Source organism: Charadrius vociferus, unplaced genomic scaffold, assembly GCF_000708025.1.
Source record: "Charadrius vociferus isolate BGI_N301 unplaced genomic scaffold, ASM70802v2 scaffold244, whole genome shotgun sequence".
Lineage (NCBI taxonomy): Eukaryota > Metazoa > Chordata > Aves > Charadriiformes > Charadriidae > Charadrius > Charadrius vociferus.
This window is the reverse complement of record NW_009648822.1, coordinates 5,398,959-5,419,522: the sequence shown is the minus strand read 5'-3', so window position 1 is coordinate 5,419,522 and position 20,564 is coordinate 5,398,959. Positions and strand designations below refer to the sequence as shown.

The following is a 20,564-nucleotide window of genomic DNA, read 5'->3' as shown; positions in this document are numbered from 1 at the left end:
AGGCTGCAAAAAGATGTCCCCTTCCAGACCTAACAGTGCCATCTGAAGACAGTATTATCCACAGCTGCTGGTCATCCATCAGTATTCATTCCTGCCTTTTTGGGTGCAGCCAGCAGACTGACTGGTGTGCATGCTCAGGCAAAAGTCAGCCAGACCAACTCAAACCTCCTGTTTGATCTAAGTTATTCTCGATGATTTTGTGTGAGGAATTCCTCTGTCAGAACTGCTGGGCACTAAGTGGTGGGCAGTCAAAGCAGTGGGCACAGTAACATCTCCAGTTGGCACTACTGGATCTGGCAGAGAACACAGTCTGACTGTAACAAAACAGCAGTTCTGTATGTCTTCTATTTCATTTTTCCATCTTGATGTGGAGGGCTGAGCCATTCTCCCTATTTGGTCTGTCTGGTGTTCCCCCTCTTTATTTTAATTCAGGAACCATTTGTGTGGACCGGGGTTAAAGATCTCTGTGGAATCCTGCAGGACTGGAACCATCCTAATCAAATGTACTTCTAACTCTAATTACTGCTAATTCCAATCAAATGTACTCCTTTGTCCTAAAATAAGAGCGCTATCATTAAGGCTACAAATACACATGTTCCTTCAGCTGCAGCTATGCTGTCTGCAGAAGTTAGTGCCCCAATTTGCTCCTTACAGCTTTTTACTCAAAGTCACCACCACCACTGTTTATCTGCTAGTTGAGCTGTTCATAGAAGTGCTCCCTAATGTCAGGTAGCCAAAATGAGCCAGGTTAACCGAGACCTATTTCTTCAATATTTAAGTTGACCCAATTCCTTTTGACTAGAAAGCATTAGGGATCACGTGGGAAGCCATGAGGGACTGGGAGAAGTAGCCAGTCACAGATTGGAGGTAGTACCCTGTTCAGCTGGCATAACTATGGCTTGAAAAAGCCCAAACCTCATTCTTTGGAGCTTTTCACAGATTCAAGCATTTACAGATATACTTTTTGCTTCATATTACTTAGTCAGGAACAGTCCAGAATCATGAAATACAAAACTGAGGTAAATTTTCTGTAAGTTTTCAAGCATATGCATGCTGTACTTGTTATCCTGGACATAAGCATTTCTATACTGGCACATTAAGTGTTTTGCAAGTTGACTGCCTGTGCAGCAGGATAGCAGGGCCTCCCACTACAGGCAGAGCTAAGTCAACTTTACAGCACTGTAGCAAGAGGACCTTAAAAGTAGGTGTGAAAGATTCATCCAATTTGGCTTTAGAACTGCATTCTGAAAAGATCCTAAATGCCAGTTACAAAGACAGATGATGATCCATTTATAGAAAACATTTATTTGTGAGCTTAAATTTTGTGTAGATTAGCTACATTGTTCTCCATTTTAAGAGGATGTTCAGTACAAGAAAGAAGAACCTTACAAAAACACTGGATTTTAAGAGACAGCAGAAATGGAAAAATTATCCTTGTAAAAACTGGCATGAGATTTGCCTGCTGTGTGACTAATGGTGCTGCATAAAGCGTCAGCTCAATCTCACATGGCAGCACTGCAAAGCTTCTCTTTCTACCTCCAAAAGGCAACTGGTAAATATACTTCAACACTACAAAAAATAACAAATTTATTTAATAATGGTTTGTTGGTCACACAGCAGATGTAGTCTAGAACTGCACAACTGGTTTCTACCAAGAAGACCCAAAATTGTAAAGACAGCTATGAACAGATTTGAAAGGCAGAGATATTTAATCATTTCGAATTCAGTTGCTATTCCAAGGAACAAAGAAGTCACTAGAGAGATTATCTGAAATGGGGAAGTAAAAATGCAAAGTGTGGGCAAAACAAGCACACTGTAAAACAAAATACTGGCAGCACTGGTATGGAACACCACCACCTAAATTTTCTCTCACTGAGAGCGCTGACAAAAATACAGAATAATCTTTTGGATTCCTATTTCAGGTATACATCGGAATTAAATTATCTTCTACCTTAGTTTACTGTTGAAATGTAGCACTGACAAATATCCGCTCGTATTTTCAGACTTTGGAAGAAAGAGCCTACGAACAATTGTGACCGGGTCAGCACCATGGAGAAGGCTCATTCTCGCAATCCAAGGTCGCTCAGCGCCTCGGAGAGAGCTGGAGAGGTGTTCATTATGATTGACAACGGGGAAAAATGGCAGCATGAACTTCTCAGTTTACATTACAATCTCTCTAGCACTCACCAAAAATCTAGATCAATAGTGGATGAAAGAAAAACGTCAAAGAATTTGGGGGGTGGGGTGGGGTGTGTATTTTTCATACAAAGAGCTTGCCTAAGTTAGAAGTATTATTCCTTTCCTCGTAAACAGCATAATCAATTAGGTTGGGAGGATGAGGGAACACTTACTTGATCTTTGGTTTCCTAAAGGATCTCCTGGGATCTTTAGGAGATCCTTGGATTTCCTAAAGGCTCCCAAATATTCACCTCTGACTGCAACATACACTGGCTGAAGGACTAACATAACTTTTCCAAAATAAGCAAGTTAAGATTCCTCTTTTGATTTCAAATCTTAATCAAAATGACTGACATTTTCATTTTCGACTTTGTACAGCTGCAACTCAGAATTAGTTTTTGTAAAACACTAAGTTGTTTTTTTTTAAATGGGATTAGAAGAACAAGCCCTGGCCATCTTCAAGCTATGGAAAGTCAGATTAATATAGTGTACATATAGACCTATCAATAAAAATGGGTGTCTATCTGTGGAAGGTACCTGCGGTCCTAATGGAACCATTCCTCTTGGAGGAGTCATTCTCTGCATTGGCCCACCCATGTTTGGATGCCCTGCAAATAAAATTATGTAACTTTAAAAAACTATGCAATACACAAGTACCTTCTAAAACAATTTTAACAAATCATTACTTCTTAATTAACAAAAACCTTAAAAAGCTGCAGTAAGCTTTGAAACAAGGAAAGAAAGACACAAGCTTGAGAAGACAGTACTTTTGAATGATCCAAATAATTATTTCATTCACCTTGCTGCCGTGTTGGGTCCATTCCACTAGGCAATAATGGCTGACTCCCTGGGACACCTCCGAGTGCCTGCAGGCATAAAAACCATATGTTAAAAGCATATAATGCTTTGAAATTTATGTTAAAGACATAACGCAGATATTTTGGTTTTAAGTCCTGGATATTTCTTCTGAGTCAGGAGTAATGTGAAAGAGTTGACCTTCCTAAATGCCCTAACTAAATGTCTTAAGTGTCTAACTAAACTAAAAGTCCCAAATGTTCTATGACCTTGACTATGGATTTGCATGGAGAAACTCTTGGACTTCTGTGGATTTATGTGTAAATATTCTCCAAAATATAATTGCCTGATTTGCTTCCCCCCCGCCAATACCTCCTTCATTTTAGCTTACCTATTATTATACCTCCAGTTGTTGCCTTTTTCTTGGGTACATGGCAATTTATCCAAAGCTTGTATTGCTGAAGTTTTCTCCTTTAACCATTATTTTAACATTTCCTTTCAGAGGTCAGGATGTGGACACTGATATTCTCTGCGAGTGAGCCCTAACTGAGCCAACCACAGAGCATTCACAGGGTACAGTTAATTAGGGCTGTGATGTGGAGGACGTTTTATCTTCCGCTCTGCCTTACCCTTGAAGGGCACCAATGTCAAGATAAGCTTATTATTCATCTATGGGAGATAACAACAGTCACAAAACTTGCTCCTAAATCTTGCCTTCAAGCATGGAGGTACATTGTGTTGTTACTTCACTTCTGGTCCAAATCAAACTCATTGTTTTTATGTTCTCACATTTTAATCTGTCCTGTGGGTTTATAGTAACGGAGTTAAGTTTGAGGCTAATGTTTACAGTCTCTTACCTGTAGTTTAGCCAACTAGAAAAAGGTTTTTATGAATGGATCTTTGTAGCTGATCCACTAGGTGCTATTTAGCATTACAAAACAACACCGCATTTTCAGCAAATATGTATCCAGAATGAGTAAATCTGTTATGAAAGTAATCTACTCAGGCAATAGAGGTATTGCTGACTGAGGGAATGGACAAGTTACTCTTGATCTGGAAATACTGTAGTAGTCTTGGATCCGTACAAAGTGGAATCTCTATGCAAATACTATACAGTTTGTTTCCACAAGAGGTAGGAAATTCAGAATTAAGATGCATGTTATTACCACAAAGGTAATACAGTCAAGAGGTACTGCACTGCAAGATTGATGGAACAAACAAATAATCTGAGACAACATCATTTAAATCAGAGTTTTACAGGTACTTCAGTGGCTTGAAGCCTGGACAATACATAAGAACAATACATGAAGTCCATGGAGAAGTGTCACAGACTGGCAACGCGGGAACTGGTCACTTCTGCTAGAGATGGCAGGTGACACACAAGGACACAGAGACATTTGCTGCTGTGAGCACATGTGACCAAAGACTTGACTCACGGAGTCATTACACTGTGGACCATTACATGAGGGACTGCGGTTCCTTTCCAACATGTCATACCACTCTTCACGAAAAATGAGTGTACCCGCACAGCATAACGCATTGCCAACAGCAAATACCCTTGCAGGGCTTGATCTCACAGGACGTGATTGAGGACTGGAGGCAACTTAGGGGCACTCCTGCGGCACGAGGTCGGTACTAACCTTCCTTGCTACAAAGCCCAGATCTGGCTCAGACAGCCCTTACACAGCACTGGACCGCGCTGTGCACGCGTGCCCTGTGTTGCCCTTCCTTGCACAACCCCTACTGCGAGGCATTGAGGGATAGAGTTCTAGTTATGGTGGGAGTTTTAACTCTGATTTTTACTGACTCTCATCTTATCGAAATTTCAACCTTAAAGCTGCACTACAATAGTTTATTACTTCCACACACTGCCCATCTATACTGTAACTTACATAATGGCAGCATGGTTAAAAGCAGTAATTCATGAATGTGGCATAAAGTAAATGAATTGCAAAAGCTGTAATTCACTAAGATTATGTGATTATGCTACAGTTTGGAAATGAAAATATCTCAATGTGCAGACAAAAATGCTTTCGAAACTAAAACTGCAGGTTGGCAGCGCTTTCACAGCATTCACCACATCCAGTTTCTACCTGCCAGTATTTACACTGTTCAGAAACGCAGAAAGAAAAACAAAGAAATATGTGAAACCCAAACACTGGTGTATCTTTGGCTAAGATGGAACTGAAAGGTGCAATATCAGGAACATATTTTGTACTGAGTTACAGTATGTCTGCAGCAAATACTCAGCTGAAGTGCTAGTGACATTGCACTCTTATGCTGCCCCTTGATGATCACTTCAACAAGGTTGATTAATTACAGTCCCCTTGCAAAAAAGCAGCTATGGCACAGGTAACTTAACCTGCTCCTAAACACCACCATGTTTGATTTGGAGGAACATTTTAAGAAATCTTGTGACCTCATATAACCAGCTCACTAAATTTTAAACTTCAACTTTCTGGAAATATTGTGCCAGCGCTGAAGACAAGTTTGTTGAGACTGTGTTATAGAGATATAAAAAATACCCAGAACTGAGGTTGGAGCGGAAAAGTCTCCTCATCAAGCTGTGACAAAAAGAAAGGCAGTCCTGGAAGTCTAAGTTGCACTAAAAAACGCATTCTATCTGTCCTATCAACCTTTCCCAATATTGTAAATGACCCAGTTTTTCTTTCAGAGCTCCACTGGTATTCTTCTGTCTGCTTATCTCTAACTTTTCATCTGTTGACGACCGCTTTCTCCTCCTCTGTCTGCACTACAGATAGCTTAAAAATACAAATGCTATCTGCTTCCAGAACCATCTTGTCACAGATGGGCCAATAAAGGTCTCTGCTGACGAACAGCAGCTCATTACTCATTCTTGTTACACTGCAATGCATATCCTTTGATGGAGCTGAGAGAAAATCAGGCATTTGATGCTTTTATAAAGTCCTCAGCACTTTATGATATCTGTTTCTCACCAATAATCTCCACATTTACTGTGGAATAAATATACTTCATATATCCAACAAAGAATAGGAGGGAGTAAGGCACTTTATGTAGAATTAAGTAAAAAAGATCTCAGAGCTAACCTCTTGATGTGGTTAGGAAAGTTTAGAGAGTCTACCAGCTATGGGGATGTTCTGCCTTCATCTCAAGGCAGGGAGTGATGTTTGGCTGATGTTAACGCTGCACTGTAGGAGGCAATGATCCCCTCCCTCTGCAGACAGGCTTAACGCACAATAAATTTTGAGGTGCAGACACTAATTAAGCACAGGAAAGTGAGCTGGGAGTGGCATGACCACACCTTATCAAAATAACTATTTAATAGTCAGGCAAAATGGGGCGGAGAGGGACTGAGTGATTTTTGTAGCCAACGAGCCATTGGTAGCCAATGAGACAACGTTCACTGTTCCCAGCACTGCACCATCACCCCGGAACACAGCACTGCATCAGCGACAAATTCTTACCTGATTGGGTATTCTTAAAGGTGGCCTTGGACCTCCAGGGTACCGAGGGGACATGAAAGGCTACGAAAAAAAAAAAAAGAAATACTGCTAAATATTCAACTCAGCTTGTAAATACTGCATTGAGTCATTGGGCATATGGCTTGCACCATGCTCACACCTCAGGCATCCAGCTTAAATACTTCTACAGAGTGTTCAGTATATTATTGCGCAATGTTTAGCAGAACTGAATAAATTTAGTGATTCTTAGTGAATGCATCTACTAAAACACAATAGTTAAAACTTTGTGACAGATATTGTGAATGCAGGATATAAATCACTTAACGCATTAACTGTGAGTAATAATAATAAACCATTTAGATCGTATAATCACACATCTGTACTTTCCACTGGAGAAAGGAAAGACAGAAGCCTTGGAATATAAAAGAAAAATGTTCTGGGGAGGGTCAAGAGGCAAGTAACAGCAAAGCAATTTGCAAATACTTTCCATTCACTTTTTCATAATAAGGCAGTAAAATGCAATACAAGATGTTACCTGCGAGGGCACAGATTTGAAGTTTATGTCATAAATATTTAGAACTTCCATGGTTTAAATTAACTGTATTAATTCAATGTTACTCCTCCCATCACTGCAAACGTATCTCCACGCCCACTCAGTACATCTCCTCTCTCAAAACCAAATATACACCCAAATCTGTAGTACCCTCCTGCACCCTGTGATGTCCTAGTGGCTGTTGGCTACTACTCTACTACTTTGTAGCCCACAAACATGGTCAAGAAAGATAAACAAATGGTAGTAACAGCAAATAAATACATTTATCATCTCTACTTATTCCATCCCAAAGTGTGACAGTAATCTAGAAATATAAAAATCCAGGAGATCAGTGGCAAGTGTGAGATCTACGGGGAAAAGGCACAAACATGTGACTAAACAGATGATGAAGAGGACCGTTTTGGCAAGCAAATGTACCTGTAGCTCCAAAATAAAATGACAAGCTGAAAGTATGCTTTGACTGTGAATCCAAGGACAAAAAAGACCGATTCTTTGTACCATGAAAGAGGAGCTCACTTCTGCTTATGACACTGTCACTGGAGACACGAGAGAGATAGAGGAAAGGAGTCTGCTGTGAATTCCCGGGGCAATCTCTGATGACAAACGAGCTGCTGTGCGATTAAACCCACTCCTTGGGGTCTCTTCAAAAAGAAACAAATACACCTACACAGGAACTGTCTAGTCAGCTGTAGCTGAGGACCACTGGTGGGTCACTAAAAGTCCATGATCAACATCACTGTTTTACAAATGACTGGCACAATTCAGCTCCACCAGCAGCACTGCATTACAAACCAATGTGCCAGTGATCACCAGTGCTAGTAATGCACGTATTAACAGCAGCAATAGCTGGCTAAAGAATTATAATTATGTTACCAAAAATTATTAACAGGGTTTTTCCTGCGTCCCCCTGTACTGGGCACTGGTGAAGCCCCACCTCGAGTGCTGTGTTCAGTTTTGGCCCCTCACGACAAGAAGGACATTGAGGTGGTGGAGCGTGTCCAGAGAAGGGCCACGAAGCTAGTGAGGGGTCTGGAGCACAAGTCTTATGAGGAGCAACTGAGGGAACTGGGGTTGTCCAGCCTGGAGAAAAGGAGGCTGAGGGGAGACCTTATTGCTCTATAACTACCTGAAAGGAGGCTGCAGCAAGGTGGGGGTCAGTCTCTTCTCCCAAGTAACAAGTGATAGGACAGGAGGAAATGGCCTCAAGTTATGCCAGGAGAGGTTCAGGATGGAAGGGGTTGTTAAGCATTGGAACGGGCTGCCCAGGGACGTGGTGGAGTCGTCATCCCTGGAGGTATTTAAAAGATGGGCAGACATGGTGCTGAGGGACATGGCTTAGTGGTGGTTTTGGCAGGGTTATGTTGATGCTTGGACTTGATGATCTTAAAGGTCCCTTCCAACCTCGACAATTCCATAATTCTATCTTGCATTAAAAAAAATTAATGGAATCTTTCACATCTTAGAATCAGGTGAAAAGTGAAACAAAGTAACCTACATAAAAACATGTTCAAAACAGGTACTAGAAAGCAATTTAAAATACAGAGGGTTTACAATCTAGGGAAGAAAGTTCAATGACAATTGTGAAAAGATTAACAAAAAAGCCATTTGAAATTATGTGCTATAGAAGAGAGAGGCCTGAGGTCAGTAGCTGCTTCAGGTTTTTGAGAAAGTCTGGATCTAGGTTCGTCTCAGGTCTACTTAATAAAAGCCTTACAGAGGAAAGTCTAGGATTCTTCTCTGAAATTATAAGTAAGTCATGAGTTACATTTTTTTGAGGCATTGTTTCCTAAGCAGTCATCAAAGCAGACTTTAATGTGAGAGCCAGTGCATCTATTCTTAACTGACTTGTGAGTTCATTGCATGGAACAACTACAGGAGCCTCTTTGATACAACTCTGTCTTACAAAAAAGGTTTATGTACTGTACATATTTATCTATCTATGCATTCCCCTTAAACATATTTGTGGAAGTGTTTAAACCTTCTCCCATTCTTTAAGCAACTGAGCCCAAGTGGAACTGCAATGAATGACTTCATCCAGTAAATTTCAAATAGTTCTTATGGTTCTTGATGATCCATGGATACAAACACTGCATAGTTCTATAGGCAGGAAAATGTATGAACAACTGGGAAGCACAACTATATGTTTTGATGAATATAAGTACCAATAAATGTCCATATAGCATTGCAGAAAATGGTGAGATAGTGATGTTCCAGGACAATTCTAAAAGATTTACACTGTTTTGGACCAGCATTTAGTACTTAAGTTTACCACAAAAAATTTACAACCAAAGGAAAAACTTAAATATTTTAACTTCTGTGTCAGTTACTAAACTTCTCCAATGTCACGTCTGTTTAGTTTTAGTTTTCTTGTACCCAATACTGGTAGAGTAAGACAAATATTCAAGAAAACTGTTTTTCTTTAAATTGACTTCCCTTCCAAAAGCTGGGAATATAATTTAACTGCTTCCAAATATGCAAGGGTGGTTTTTTTTGCATTGACATTTTTATCCTTTTTTTACTCATATCGTTACATTTATTGACCACATTTTGTCCCACATAAATTGCAAAATTTACTATAATCCACAGTCATATAACTAATCCTGAATATTGCTTACATTTCAATTCCTATTGAGACTGAATTCCTAATGAGATTAAATTTACTGTAAATACCCATATCTATTCCAATACATACATATTACGTGATACCCTATGAATTGTTATACTGGATAGCACAACCTCATGTAACAAACGCACACCAGGAAAACAAATAAATGCAGTTCAAAATGAATTACTGCAGTTATTGGGTATGAGTAATGGAGAGGTTGCACACATCTGCTAGCCATAAAAATACCAAGAGCCAGAACGCCAGTGAACAAACCTTGGGCTGGGAATAAAATGGAATGAATATTGCTTCAACAGGAGAACCCTGTCTACAAGGCATGAAGAAACCCACCTTTCTCAGTCAGGGTAGCTTAAAAGAACAACGCTCATCCAGATTTACATTAACGACTTCCCAGCCAGGTGTACTACAAGGTTTTTTCAGCTCGGAAAAAAACGTGTTGGTCAAAGCAGGACAGAAGGTACGTTTTTAAAGCACACCACCAATCTGGTTTAGATGACTACATTTAAGGCGGTCGCAGAATGCAGAGCAATAGCTCACTGAGTCTCATCCAGCCAAAATACACCCTCCCATGCTGATCTGCTTGCAGCGGCGTGTCTTGCTAACCACCATGCATGGAAGCCCCAGGAGGGATGTGCTCCATGCACTGAGTGCTCAAGCCATTGAAGATGTCCCCTGCCCAGCTGGGCCCTCCTGTTGTGCCCAAGACGAGCATTCCTACAGGACATCTCACAAAAGGGAAAGACAAGGTGTTTTACGTATCTTGGGTACTTCACCACAGCGTCAGCCAAGGCTGAGCAGCCACCAGCAGGTGGGCTCCCCTGGACAACCCTGCCCACCAGGGACCTCTGTCCCAGCCTGGGGCAGCACCACCCCGCTGTGGGGGCAGTGATGGACAGTGGGGAGAGAGGATCTGCCTCTATCAACAGCTCCATCCAGAGCTGGGAGAGGATGCCCATGCCGTGCTTTTACTGCGTTTCACATGGCTTAGGAAAGCAGAAGAACGGGTTCTGCTTGCACCAGACACTGCTCTGCAGGGCCTCCTAAAAACACCTCGAAATTCATGGTTTTAGAAGCAAACAAAACCAAGTGACAATTGTTTTTTCAGCATCCTTTTCTTTTTTTTTTTTTTTTTTAATCTGCATTACCAAATTTAGAACAATCTCCTTAGATAGGACTTCTCAACACCCTGAGAGGTGGATGATGCTCCTAACTGGAGAACACCTCTTAGGGGAGTAACAAAAGCACACCACAAATTAAAAGATACAAGGTGAAACAGTTTTAGCACTCAATATAGAAAAGGACTGAAATGGTATTAATTGGCTCATATAATTCAGTCACCATAATCAGCACAAATTCTAAACACTACTTATCACTAGAAGCTACAAATGGAACCACAGACTTAATCTGTACACACTATGACAAATTATTTTAAATTAATTGTGCTACTACTTGAAAAGCAGGTACTGTAAGAGGGTCCAAGCTGCCAGCATCAAGATCATAAGCTAAACGGGAATTCTCATAATGACCAACTCTCTTAATTTATTCATTTAACGTTCTAAATGATAAAAACTCTTCATTCTTCTCCCCTCAATTAAAAAATGAATTCAATTGCCAAGTTACATATTCTGTCTCTGAAAATACAATTCTTATTCATCTTTTTGGGGGCTTCAAACTCTATTCCTGGTTAAAAGGATTTACATCATTTAACTATTTATAGTCCGAATGGTAAGAAATAAGACTGCTTGATACTTTTATTTCATTTTCTTATTATGGCAGCAGTATTGAAAAATGACTAGGATGTAACATTTTAATATATCTCCGTAAGACTCCTATATTTTATAAAATGGTTTAGAGGTGCTTTACACCTACCACCGTTCCCATACTCAATGAAATGGGGTTTGGTACTCTTGAAGAGTACCAGTGGTGAACCATAAAATATGAGCGAATTGAATTTATCCAAGTTAGTTGACCATTCTATGCTTTCTTTTATTTAGTTTCCTCTACATTTTTTTGTGGACAATTCCATCAGCAGTAACAGTCACCACAGCATATAGGACACTCTTCATTAACACATTTTAATTCTAACCAGGACGAAAATAAATTAGCTCTCTAAATTACACTCTTGTGCTGGCACAGCCTGCTGATAAGCACAAACATGTAACTTATTCTCGGCAAAGCTCGGACAGGCTATCATCAATTCTTAAGAAAAAATTATTTTCCTATTCAGCTGCATCTCATTGTTAATTGTACAACCCTCCTTCGCCCCCCAAATGGTTACCACAGTGTTAGAGGTCCTTGGTTTATATTTTGCAAAAGTATTTCAGAGACAAAATTTGGGTTAGACCTACGCATCTTGTAACCTACCGGTATAAATCAAGCTAGCTGTTTTCATCTACCCTATTTCACAGGGAATTGTGTTAGATTCTCAGCACCAAGACAGGACTTCTCTCTACACTGGCTGTTCCTGATGACCAAACCTATTTCCATGAGCAAGCTCTTCTCTGTGCTTCAGATGAAGTTCCCTGAGAAAATAATTTCCGTATTTATGGTTTTCTAAGAGCAGCCTGACACAGTCCAGCAACCTATAAATAGCAACAGTAAGAGGTTTGATTTAATTTAGAGTATAGAGCAAAATTAAAAATTAAAAAAAAAAATAAAATCAAAAAGCCTTCCAAAGACCTCTGTGGAATCTAAAATTCCAAAAGTTACAATACTGGAATTTCAAACAAAGTTAATGCTTTATCCCTGCTCAAGAAATACAGGACTTATTCCACCACGTGAAAGAATACTGCAACAGATACCTTGCACACTCTGCACAGAAAAACGAAGAAACAAAACCTCTTTAAAAAAAAAATAAAATCTTTTTGTCCCTAGCTAAACATTTCTCCATGATGCTAAAATCAGGATCTGCCCACTTGCCTGGCTACTTCTCAGAAATTTGAGAATGTAAATAGCACTCATGTTGATGATAGATGATCTTTAGGAATTCTACAGTTATTACATCTGTCTCACTTCACGGGAAATACCATTATCTCATGCTCATGAAGATTTGGCAAGTGGGAGAGAAAGGGGCTACGTTCTGCACGTGATATTTAATGGTCATTTTGAAAGAAAAGCAATTTTAAAAGGGCTATTACTACATGCACTTTAAACCAGGTTAACAGCTTTTACTTTCATTTTTATTAAATTCAAATAATACAGAAAATAGGGTATTTAAAGCCTGACAAGCTAAAACCAAAACATGAAGAAGTATTATCTTTTTAAAAAAAAAAACCAACAAAGCAACAAACTGGGCTTTTAGAATTCAGACATCACACATATGGGTCACTAATCTTGAGAAAGTATTTCCGTAAATTTATTAAACCTTCTAGTCACCCCTGATTATGACATAGAATTGATTTTTTGGAACAACTTTGACAACGACAAGCGGGAGTTTGCTATTCCTGCTATTATTTTTAACAAATATATTATTTCAAAGCTACACGCATTATTATCATCCAAGGATTTTGGCCTCAAACCCAAGCTCTTGTGGCTCCTGTAAAAAGCGAAAGTCAGGCTATGACAGGAACTGAATTAACCTCAGCAGAAGCAGCATCATATATAAATGACAACCCTTTCCCTTCTCTTTAGTACACATCAGCTGCAACTGTAACGCCAATTTTGTTATCCGGTCAGTAACCTTCAATTTCTGAGGTTTAATGCAGAAACAGAGAACTTGAATTTTCAGGATAAGATTGTAAAAGTTCAGAAGAGATCTCCCAGGTATGTGGCTCGTGCCCAATTCCACCCCTTCCCCTCGCACCACCCCACAGCCCACCGTTGGTCTGTGGCTGCTCGAGATGCACACGTGGAAGGGGAGGCGGGGGACGCGGGGGCTCAGAGCTACTCCAGCTGAGCAGTTTTAATTTGTTCTAACAGTTACGAGCGGTAAAGCCATTACCACAACTGCAGGATAGAATTATCATAGCCAGCAGACATCGGACACCTTTATCTTTTTAAAGTTGACTTTATTCCTGGTATTTAGAGAAAATGAACACAAAAGAGAGGAACAAACTGCTTAGAGATCTTTCTAGATGCTAATTCCCTCTCACGTAGTATAGAAGTAAAAAATATTTTAAAAATTTAAAATATTCTAAAATACAGTGTGATACTGGCAAGGACAAAAATGCACAGATCCCAATTCTGCAAAGAATTAGACATACGCAAAATTTTATGCACTTGAGTATTCTCAGTGGGTGTCAGTCTGCTATACTGGGGTGGACGCGTTTACAAACAATGGAGATTTCAAAAATACAACAAAATTCTTCTTACTAACATTCACTCTATAAACCCAGGGGTAAAAAATCCCCTTTAAAACCTATTTTCAAAGCTTTTCAAGGCGCACCAAAGCTGCTAGCTTTATTCAAAAGCTGTATTTGTAGCTTTATTCACTCACAGTAATGTTTTAACAAACTGATGCTCTTCAGGCTTTGGGGACCTCACTGGATCTGCCCTGTTCAGGACGCAATTCTTTAACTTTTCACTGCTTCACGGGCAATTATGCCATTTGCTCCACTGGAATTTAGGATGGGTGTGAACCTGTAGCAAATCCAGCTAATTTTGCAGGCATACTCCAGTTCATTTTTAATCATTTGTACATCTTAGTTTTAAAAAATGAAAGAAGAGGTAATGCTACCAAAGTGGGGAAAACATGAGGATCAGCAGTGAAAGGTAAGTGATGAAAAAGGATGCTGCCATTGTTAGTGAAGTATGGCTGTTTGAAGATGGGGAATAAAAAAGGTTAATGCCCTGAAAAACCAGGAAACGACATGAGTGCTAAGGGAAGACAATAGTTGAAACAGTTCAAAGGGGTTTAAAAGAAACAAAAGGTTTTAAATCGATATAGGCACACGTTATGGTCCTGCAAAGACCAGTCTAAGAGACGCCTGCTTCTTCCAGTTTTAGTCATGTAATTGAGCAGCTGGAATTAGGAAAACTCAACGACCCCTCGGTGGACAATTCATAGAAGCAACACAGACATTCCAGAATGACCTTAAAGGGACGCTGGAGGATTTCTCCTTCCTCATCTTCCTTACTGCTGGATGCTTGTTCAAATGAGCAATGTGGGAGGATGTTCTGCGAGCGTGAAGGGGCTGAGGCGGAGGATCATGTACCCAGCAGATCCCTGGCCAATGCAATAGCTTCTGGGAGACTAATACACTAATTAAAGTGAGCGCAAGGACTGAGTGAAACCACAAATGGGCTGCTTTAAGCCCAGCTGTCACGGAATCAGAGGAGATGTAAAGGTGCCATCTGTACTTGTTTGGGAGACTTTGACCAACGACTTTTAAAAAGGAGCAGACGTTCTATACTTCCCCTTGGAAAACAGCTCAATTATCATCTTGCTCGCTAGTTTTCTTGGAGGTATAGCAAAGATTTCACTGTTTTAATCAAATGCTGCATTTATCAAATCCATAATACAAGCTCTCTTTTTTTTGAAATGTACCATACTATGACTTTACTGTAAATATTTTAAATATAAATTTAAAAAGTACATTCTAAAGGTATTTTACAGCCTTATACAGAAGCTTACAAATCCATTTTCTTTTTATATAGAAATAGTTTGCTATTTCTGTTTCAAAATGCAAGAAGTGTTTGTTATTGACTTTTAATTCACCTACTTGGCTTATTTTCACTATCTAAATGCTACATAAACTAATTTTTTAATAGCAAATAATAATGCTAGGCAGGAAGAGAAATGGAAAAGTTCTTTCTGCTCATGTGTCTTACTGTAATGATGCTCTCCCAAAGCATTAAGTCAGCTCTACTAAGGCACAACAAGGCTAAAAATAATACTTCAGAATAATATGGATTGAGCTAAAATGAGAATGAAAACTGCCACTAGATGGCATGACAGCCATACATTACTTTGGTGGGTTGGGTTTGGTTTGGTATTTTTTTCCCCCCCCATTATATAAGAGGAATATGTAACATTTGTATTTCAAACATGGTGTTGACACATTTTTCCCATGCCATTCCAAGTATATCTGATAATCACAAATTGGTGAATGAAGCAAACTAACTACTTGACATGTAGAACATTTAGAACATGTATGCCCTATGGAAATAACGTTTAGTGGTAAGCTCAATCAGAACCAATTCTAACAAATTTGCTGAAAAAAAGTAATGCATTTAAAAGAGAAAGTGCTTTACTTTCATGTGAAAAGGTATAGCCAGCAGTAGAATTTAACTTCTAAAAAAATGACCAAATTAAACAAGTGTGCTGTCAGTTATCAAACAACCTGCTTCCTCTAAATCTCAGTCTGCACTTGATGAGTTAACTATTCCGCAGTGTCTCTCAGGTGAGTTAAGTATAAACCTAATGTTGTTACCTGCCCAAATGCCTTGAAAAAACAGACAAGTTCCTTGTACAGATGCAGACATGGCAAACTTCTCAACCTTGTAATAAAAGAGGTGAAGATAACTGGTGTTTAATTAAATATGCATTTAAATGTTTCTCGTAATTGCAGTGCAAAAGTAAGCTACCAGGGTCAGATATGCAGCCGTGCTAGTTATCACTAACTTGGAGAAACATGAAGAATTCCACTGGATTAGAACCCAGAACTTCTGAGCAACCTGATGTAGTTGAACGTGTCCCTGACCATTGCAGGGGGTCGGACTAGAGGACCTTTAAAGGTCCCTTCCAACCCAAACTATTCTATCATTCTCACTCTGCATTTAGGTGTGTTGAAACCAGAAAAGTAACTAAAGATCAAAACAATCCTTTGAAATAAATACTTTTCATTCTGTTTAAAAATTCAAAATACTTCAATGAACACAAGCTCCAAAAGTTCCCTCTGGCTTCTGTTCATTTGTTTACTAAAGCTGATACTGTCCACAAAGATCAAATAAACAGTCTGCAAAAATACAAATGTAACATATCTCAACTTTTTTAGCTGATTTAATGATCAGTGAAGTGACGGATGGAAATGAGCCAGAAGTTCACTAGCTGAAGAGCAGCAGTTTGCACCTGAACACAACCCTCACGCTTCATATGGGCACACTGGAGTGTGCTGTGGGACAGAAGTGTTTCCAGGGTTCAAAACTTCCATGATGAAATTTCCAAATGTTCATGTCGTTATTTTCTAAATGCATACTGTACCACCATGTGCAAGTATAAAACATGATTCTTTTCCGATCGCATTGTCTTCAAGAAGAAGGGAGTGAGGCTAGTACTGAACGCTGAAGACCTTGCTGTGCTGGTATCTAAGTGGCACTAAGTAACGTGCCTGGTGAAAAATGCTGTCTGTCCTCAGGACATAAAGTGAAGTAAGATGGGATGTGAAAATCTGAGCATCTTTGAATTCTATGACCCAATCGTCTTTGATCAGAAGAGGATGAATTTAACTCACCCTAAATGAGTTTATTAGAATCTTGCATAAAGCTTTGGCTGTTGACATTACATGCATCCTCCAGTGTCTAGACTTGAAGGTAAATATATTATATATATAAAATTATTCATTCTTCCAGTTGTCCTACCATTTCAGTATCAGACAGGACTCACTCCAAAAAGAGAGACAAACAGTAGGTCACATTGATCTCTGTGGATGGCCATAACATGAAACTAACAACAGAGTAACTCTGATGCTAAAAAAGGCAAAGATACCTTGCTAAATTACTTTATTTTATTAACATAGTAGCTAAGCACCTTCCTCACACGTTAGCTCCACGTTCAGGATGTGGTCTACAGAGGAAAACTGGCAAATTGATGATGAATTTTGAGACTCAGACTGGAGTTAGATGAGCAGTTCAGAAATTTATACAGTCACCTTTCCCTTATTCAATCTAAGATTGTTTTATCGTGTCTATTGCCCAAAAGATTAATAATCTTTTAAAAAGATCTTCCATTATGACATTGTTTTATAGGTGGAGAAACATGAGAAGAGAGAACTCAAATGACCTATCTTGTGTAACTCGGAAAAAACGTAGAAAACATGAATTGCATACATTTTTTTGCATCCAGGCTCGCACTCTGATTCTCAACCATCATCCTTCTCTGAGGCTCTGTATTTATTAAAGCAACCAGAAGCACTGACCCCCCACACATCACCCTCATTTAACTACATTTGACCTGTTATTTCAGCCTGAGCCAAAATCAACTCTAAAACTTTTTTGATGTCTCCAATTTGGAGTTTAAGAGTCTTGTATGACAGAACTATTGTTTTCGCCCGTCCTCCAGTCCCACACATTCAGTTTCACTGCTAATGAACCGAGAGCAAATTCACTGTATAACCCCAATTTATTTCCAGAGTATCATCTATTCTATGTGCTAAAAGAAGATGAAGACAAAAAAAATGTAGCTACGAAATTTAAAGTTACATTAAAATACATATACACCAGTAGATTAAATTGAGGCACATCCTAACTCCACATAAACCTGTTTTCTTGACTTTCCAAATTTCATTTTTGACACTGTAAACTATTACATTTTTTAAAAAAAAAATCATTTAATTGATAATAATCATTGTGCACAACTCTACCACCTTCCTTCCACTGTATCATTGTAAGGCATTGCATTTTGGACCATCAGCACTGCGGTGATCACCATCGAACACCTGAATTGGCAAGTCATGCCTGACAAATTTGGTGACCTTCTACAAAGGGGTTACAGCAGCAGTGGACAAGGGAAGATCAACTGGTATCATCTACTTGGACTTGTGCAAAGTGTTTGACACTGTCCCACGTGATATCCTGGTCTCTAAATTGAAGAGACATGGATTCGACAAATGGACCACTCAGTGGATAAAGAACTGGCTGGACAGTCGCACTCAAAGAGTTCCAGTCAATGGGTTGATGTCCAAGTGGAGAGCAGTGACGAGTGGCGTGGTGTTCCTCAGGGGTCGGGACTGGGACCTGCGCTGTTCAGCATCTTTGTCATGGACATGGACAATTGGGTCGAGTGCACCCTCAGCAAGTTTGCCGATGATACCAAGCTGTTTGGTGAGGTAGACACGCTGGAGGGGAACAAAGCCATCCAGAGGGACCTAGACAGGCTGGAGAGGTGGGCCCAAGCCAACCTCATGCAGTTCAACAAGGCCAAGTGCAAGGTCCTAGATCTGGGTCAGGGCAATGCCAAGCACAAATACAGGCTCAGCACGGAACAGCTGGAGAGCAGCCCTCAGGAGAAGGACCTGGGCATGCTGACTGACCAGAAGCTCCGCATGAGCCAGCAATGTGCAATTGCAGACCAGAAGGCCAACCGGATCCTGGGCTGCATCAAAAGAAGTGTGGCCAGCAGGTCAAGGGAGGTGATTTCGCCCCTCTACTCCACTCTCGTGAGACCCCACCTGGAGTACTGCGTCCAGCTCTGGAGTCCCCAACAGAAGAAGGACATGGACCTGCTGGAGCGTGTCCAGAGGAGAGCCATGAGGATGATCCAAGGGCTGGAGCACCTCTCCTATGAGTAGAGGCTGAGAGAGTTGGGGCTGTTCAGCCTGGAGAAGAGAAGGCTCTGGGGACATCTTATTGTCACCTTCCAGTGCCTGAAGGGGTCCTACAGGAGAGCTGGGGAAGGACTTTTTACTAGGGCATGTAATGACAGGACGAGGGGGAATGCCTTTAAACTGGGGGGGGGGGTCCCCCTGCCTATGGCAGGGGGTTTGGAACTCGATGATCTTCAACGTCCCTTCCAACCTAAACCATTCTACGATTCTATGAAAATACAAGTACAGAGAGATACAAGATAAAATTCAACCACTGGCTTCAGAACTCCACTTCTGTGGACAAGGCATAAAATGCCAGAGGCTGCTAATCAGCATCAGTGATAATGGCCTATATATATGTGAAAAACTCATTTTACAAAGAGCAGAGTTTTACCAGATTCTGTTTGGTAAAACATACTTCTCCCACACTTATCTACCTCCATGTGCTGTACTAGTGCACTGCATTATGTTCTTTTATTAAAAATAAACAAAATTTATTTTCTTTTACAAAAAAAAATAAAAGAAGCTTACTTTCTTTTATGAAAAATAAAGGTCACAGAAATAATGCCAGTGGTCAGCAGTGCCAATAAAACCAGAACCCAGGTAATATTTCTTGGTTCCCAGCACGGTCCCCACCTTCCCCTGACCTGCCTGATAAGAAGCAATTGCAGCAGCAAAAGCATCCACTTCGCTTACGTCCCAGTTAGTGGTGAGTGCCACACACTGAAATAGAGTTGCAGTGCAAAACCAAGAGCCAGTACTGATGAGAAATGAAATGACTTTAAATTATCTAGCAATTCTGAGTTAGCCAAGCAGAGCTGGAAGGTAGTGACTGTCAACAGCTTTAGCTTAGGCCAATCCAAACATTTCATGAAGCAACAAAAGGCATCCTTATCATTCCAGGATGACTTTCTAGATAATTTTTAGGTTGCAAAAAGTTGAAATGTTGCAACGCTTTTGTAGCATAAATTCTTAGTGGGCTAAATATTGATATGAGCACCGACCTCCCACTGTTTCTATAATCTTCTGACTCTTTAAAAAACAAAGTTGTTCATTTTCATAATCTATGAATAAGTTGCAGATCTGAATTCCAACCTCTCAGTGAAAGAAAACTACCAGTCCAAAGAAATTTGTCAGTATTCTAACCAAGACAGAAGTTTTCTGTGGTGGCTTTGGTTTACTCTTCTGATCAGTCGGGATCAGCGGAATTGCGGAAAAGCATACAGGAACTGATTGCCTAGTTAAAGGTGAACCAGAAAGAAAGCACCTATGAAAGAAGTAGGAAGTTTTGACCATGACTTTCTCTTTCTTGCTTGTCTTTCACCTGCTTTTTACAGCAGCAGATGATGCTCCTCAATTTTCAAGGTTCACATACACAGCTATGTCTGCCAATGTATTTTCTTGTCCTCAGACAAATTGACATTGGTAAGATGCAGCTCCATCTGAAAGTATTACAACCAGATATTAACTGATTCTTGATAACTCTCACTCCAACACCACAACACATTGTC

The 20,564-nt window shown here is 40.0% G+C and overlaps 1 protein-coding gene across 1 annotated transcript in view; it reads right to left on the bottom strand.

Annotated features, from left to right (window-relative positions):
- The window catches only part of SSBP2 (single-stranded DNA binding protein 2), a 207,966-nt gene that overhangs the window by 29,789 nt on the left and 157,613 nt on the right, over positions 1-20,564 (bottom strand). Inside the window, exons 6-8 of the mRNA XM_009886887.1 lie at positions 6,420-6,479; positions 2,978-3,044; positions 2,716-2,786 (exon numbers count right to left, since the gene is read on the bottom strand). Coding sequence (XP_009885189.1) covers positions 2,716-2,786; positions 2,978-3,044; positions 6,420-6,479 — 198 coding nt within the window. The remainder of the gene's footprint in view (positions 1-2,715; positions 2,787-2,977; positions 3,045-6,419; positions 6,480-20,564) is intronic.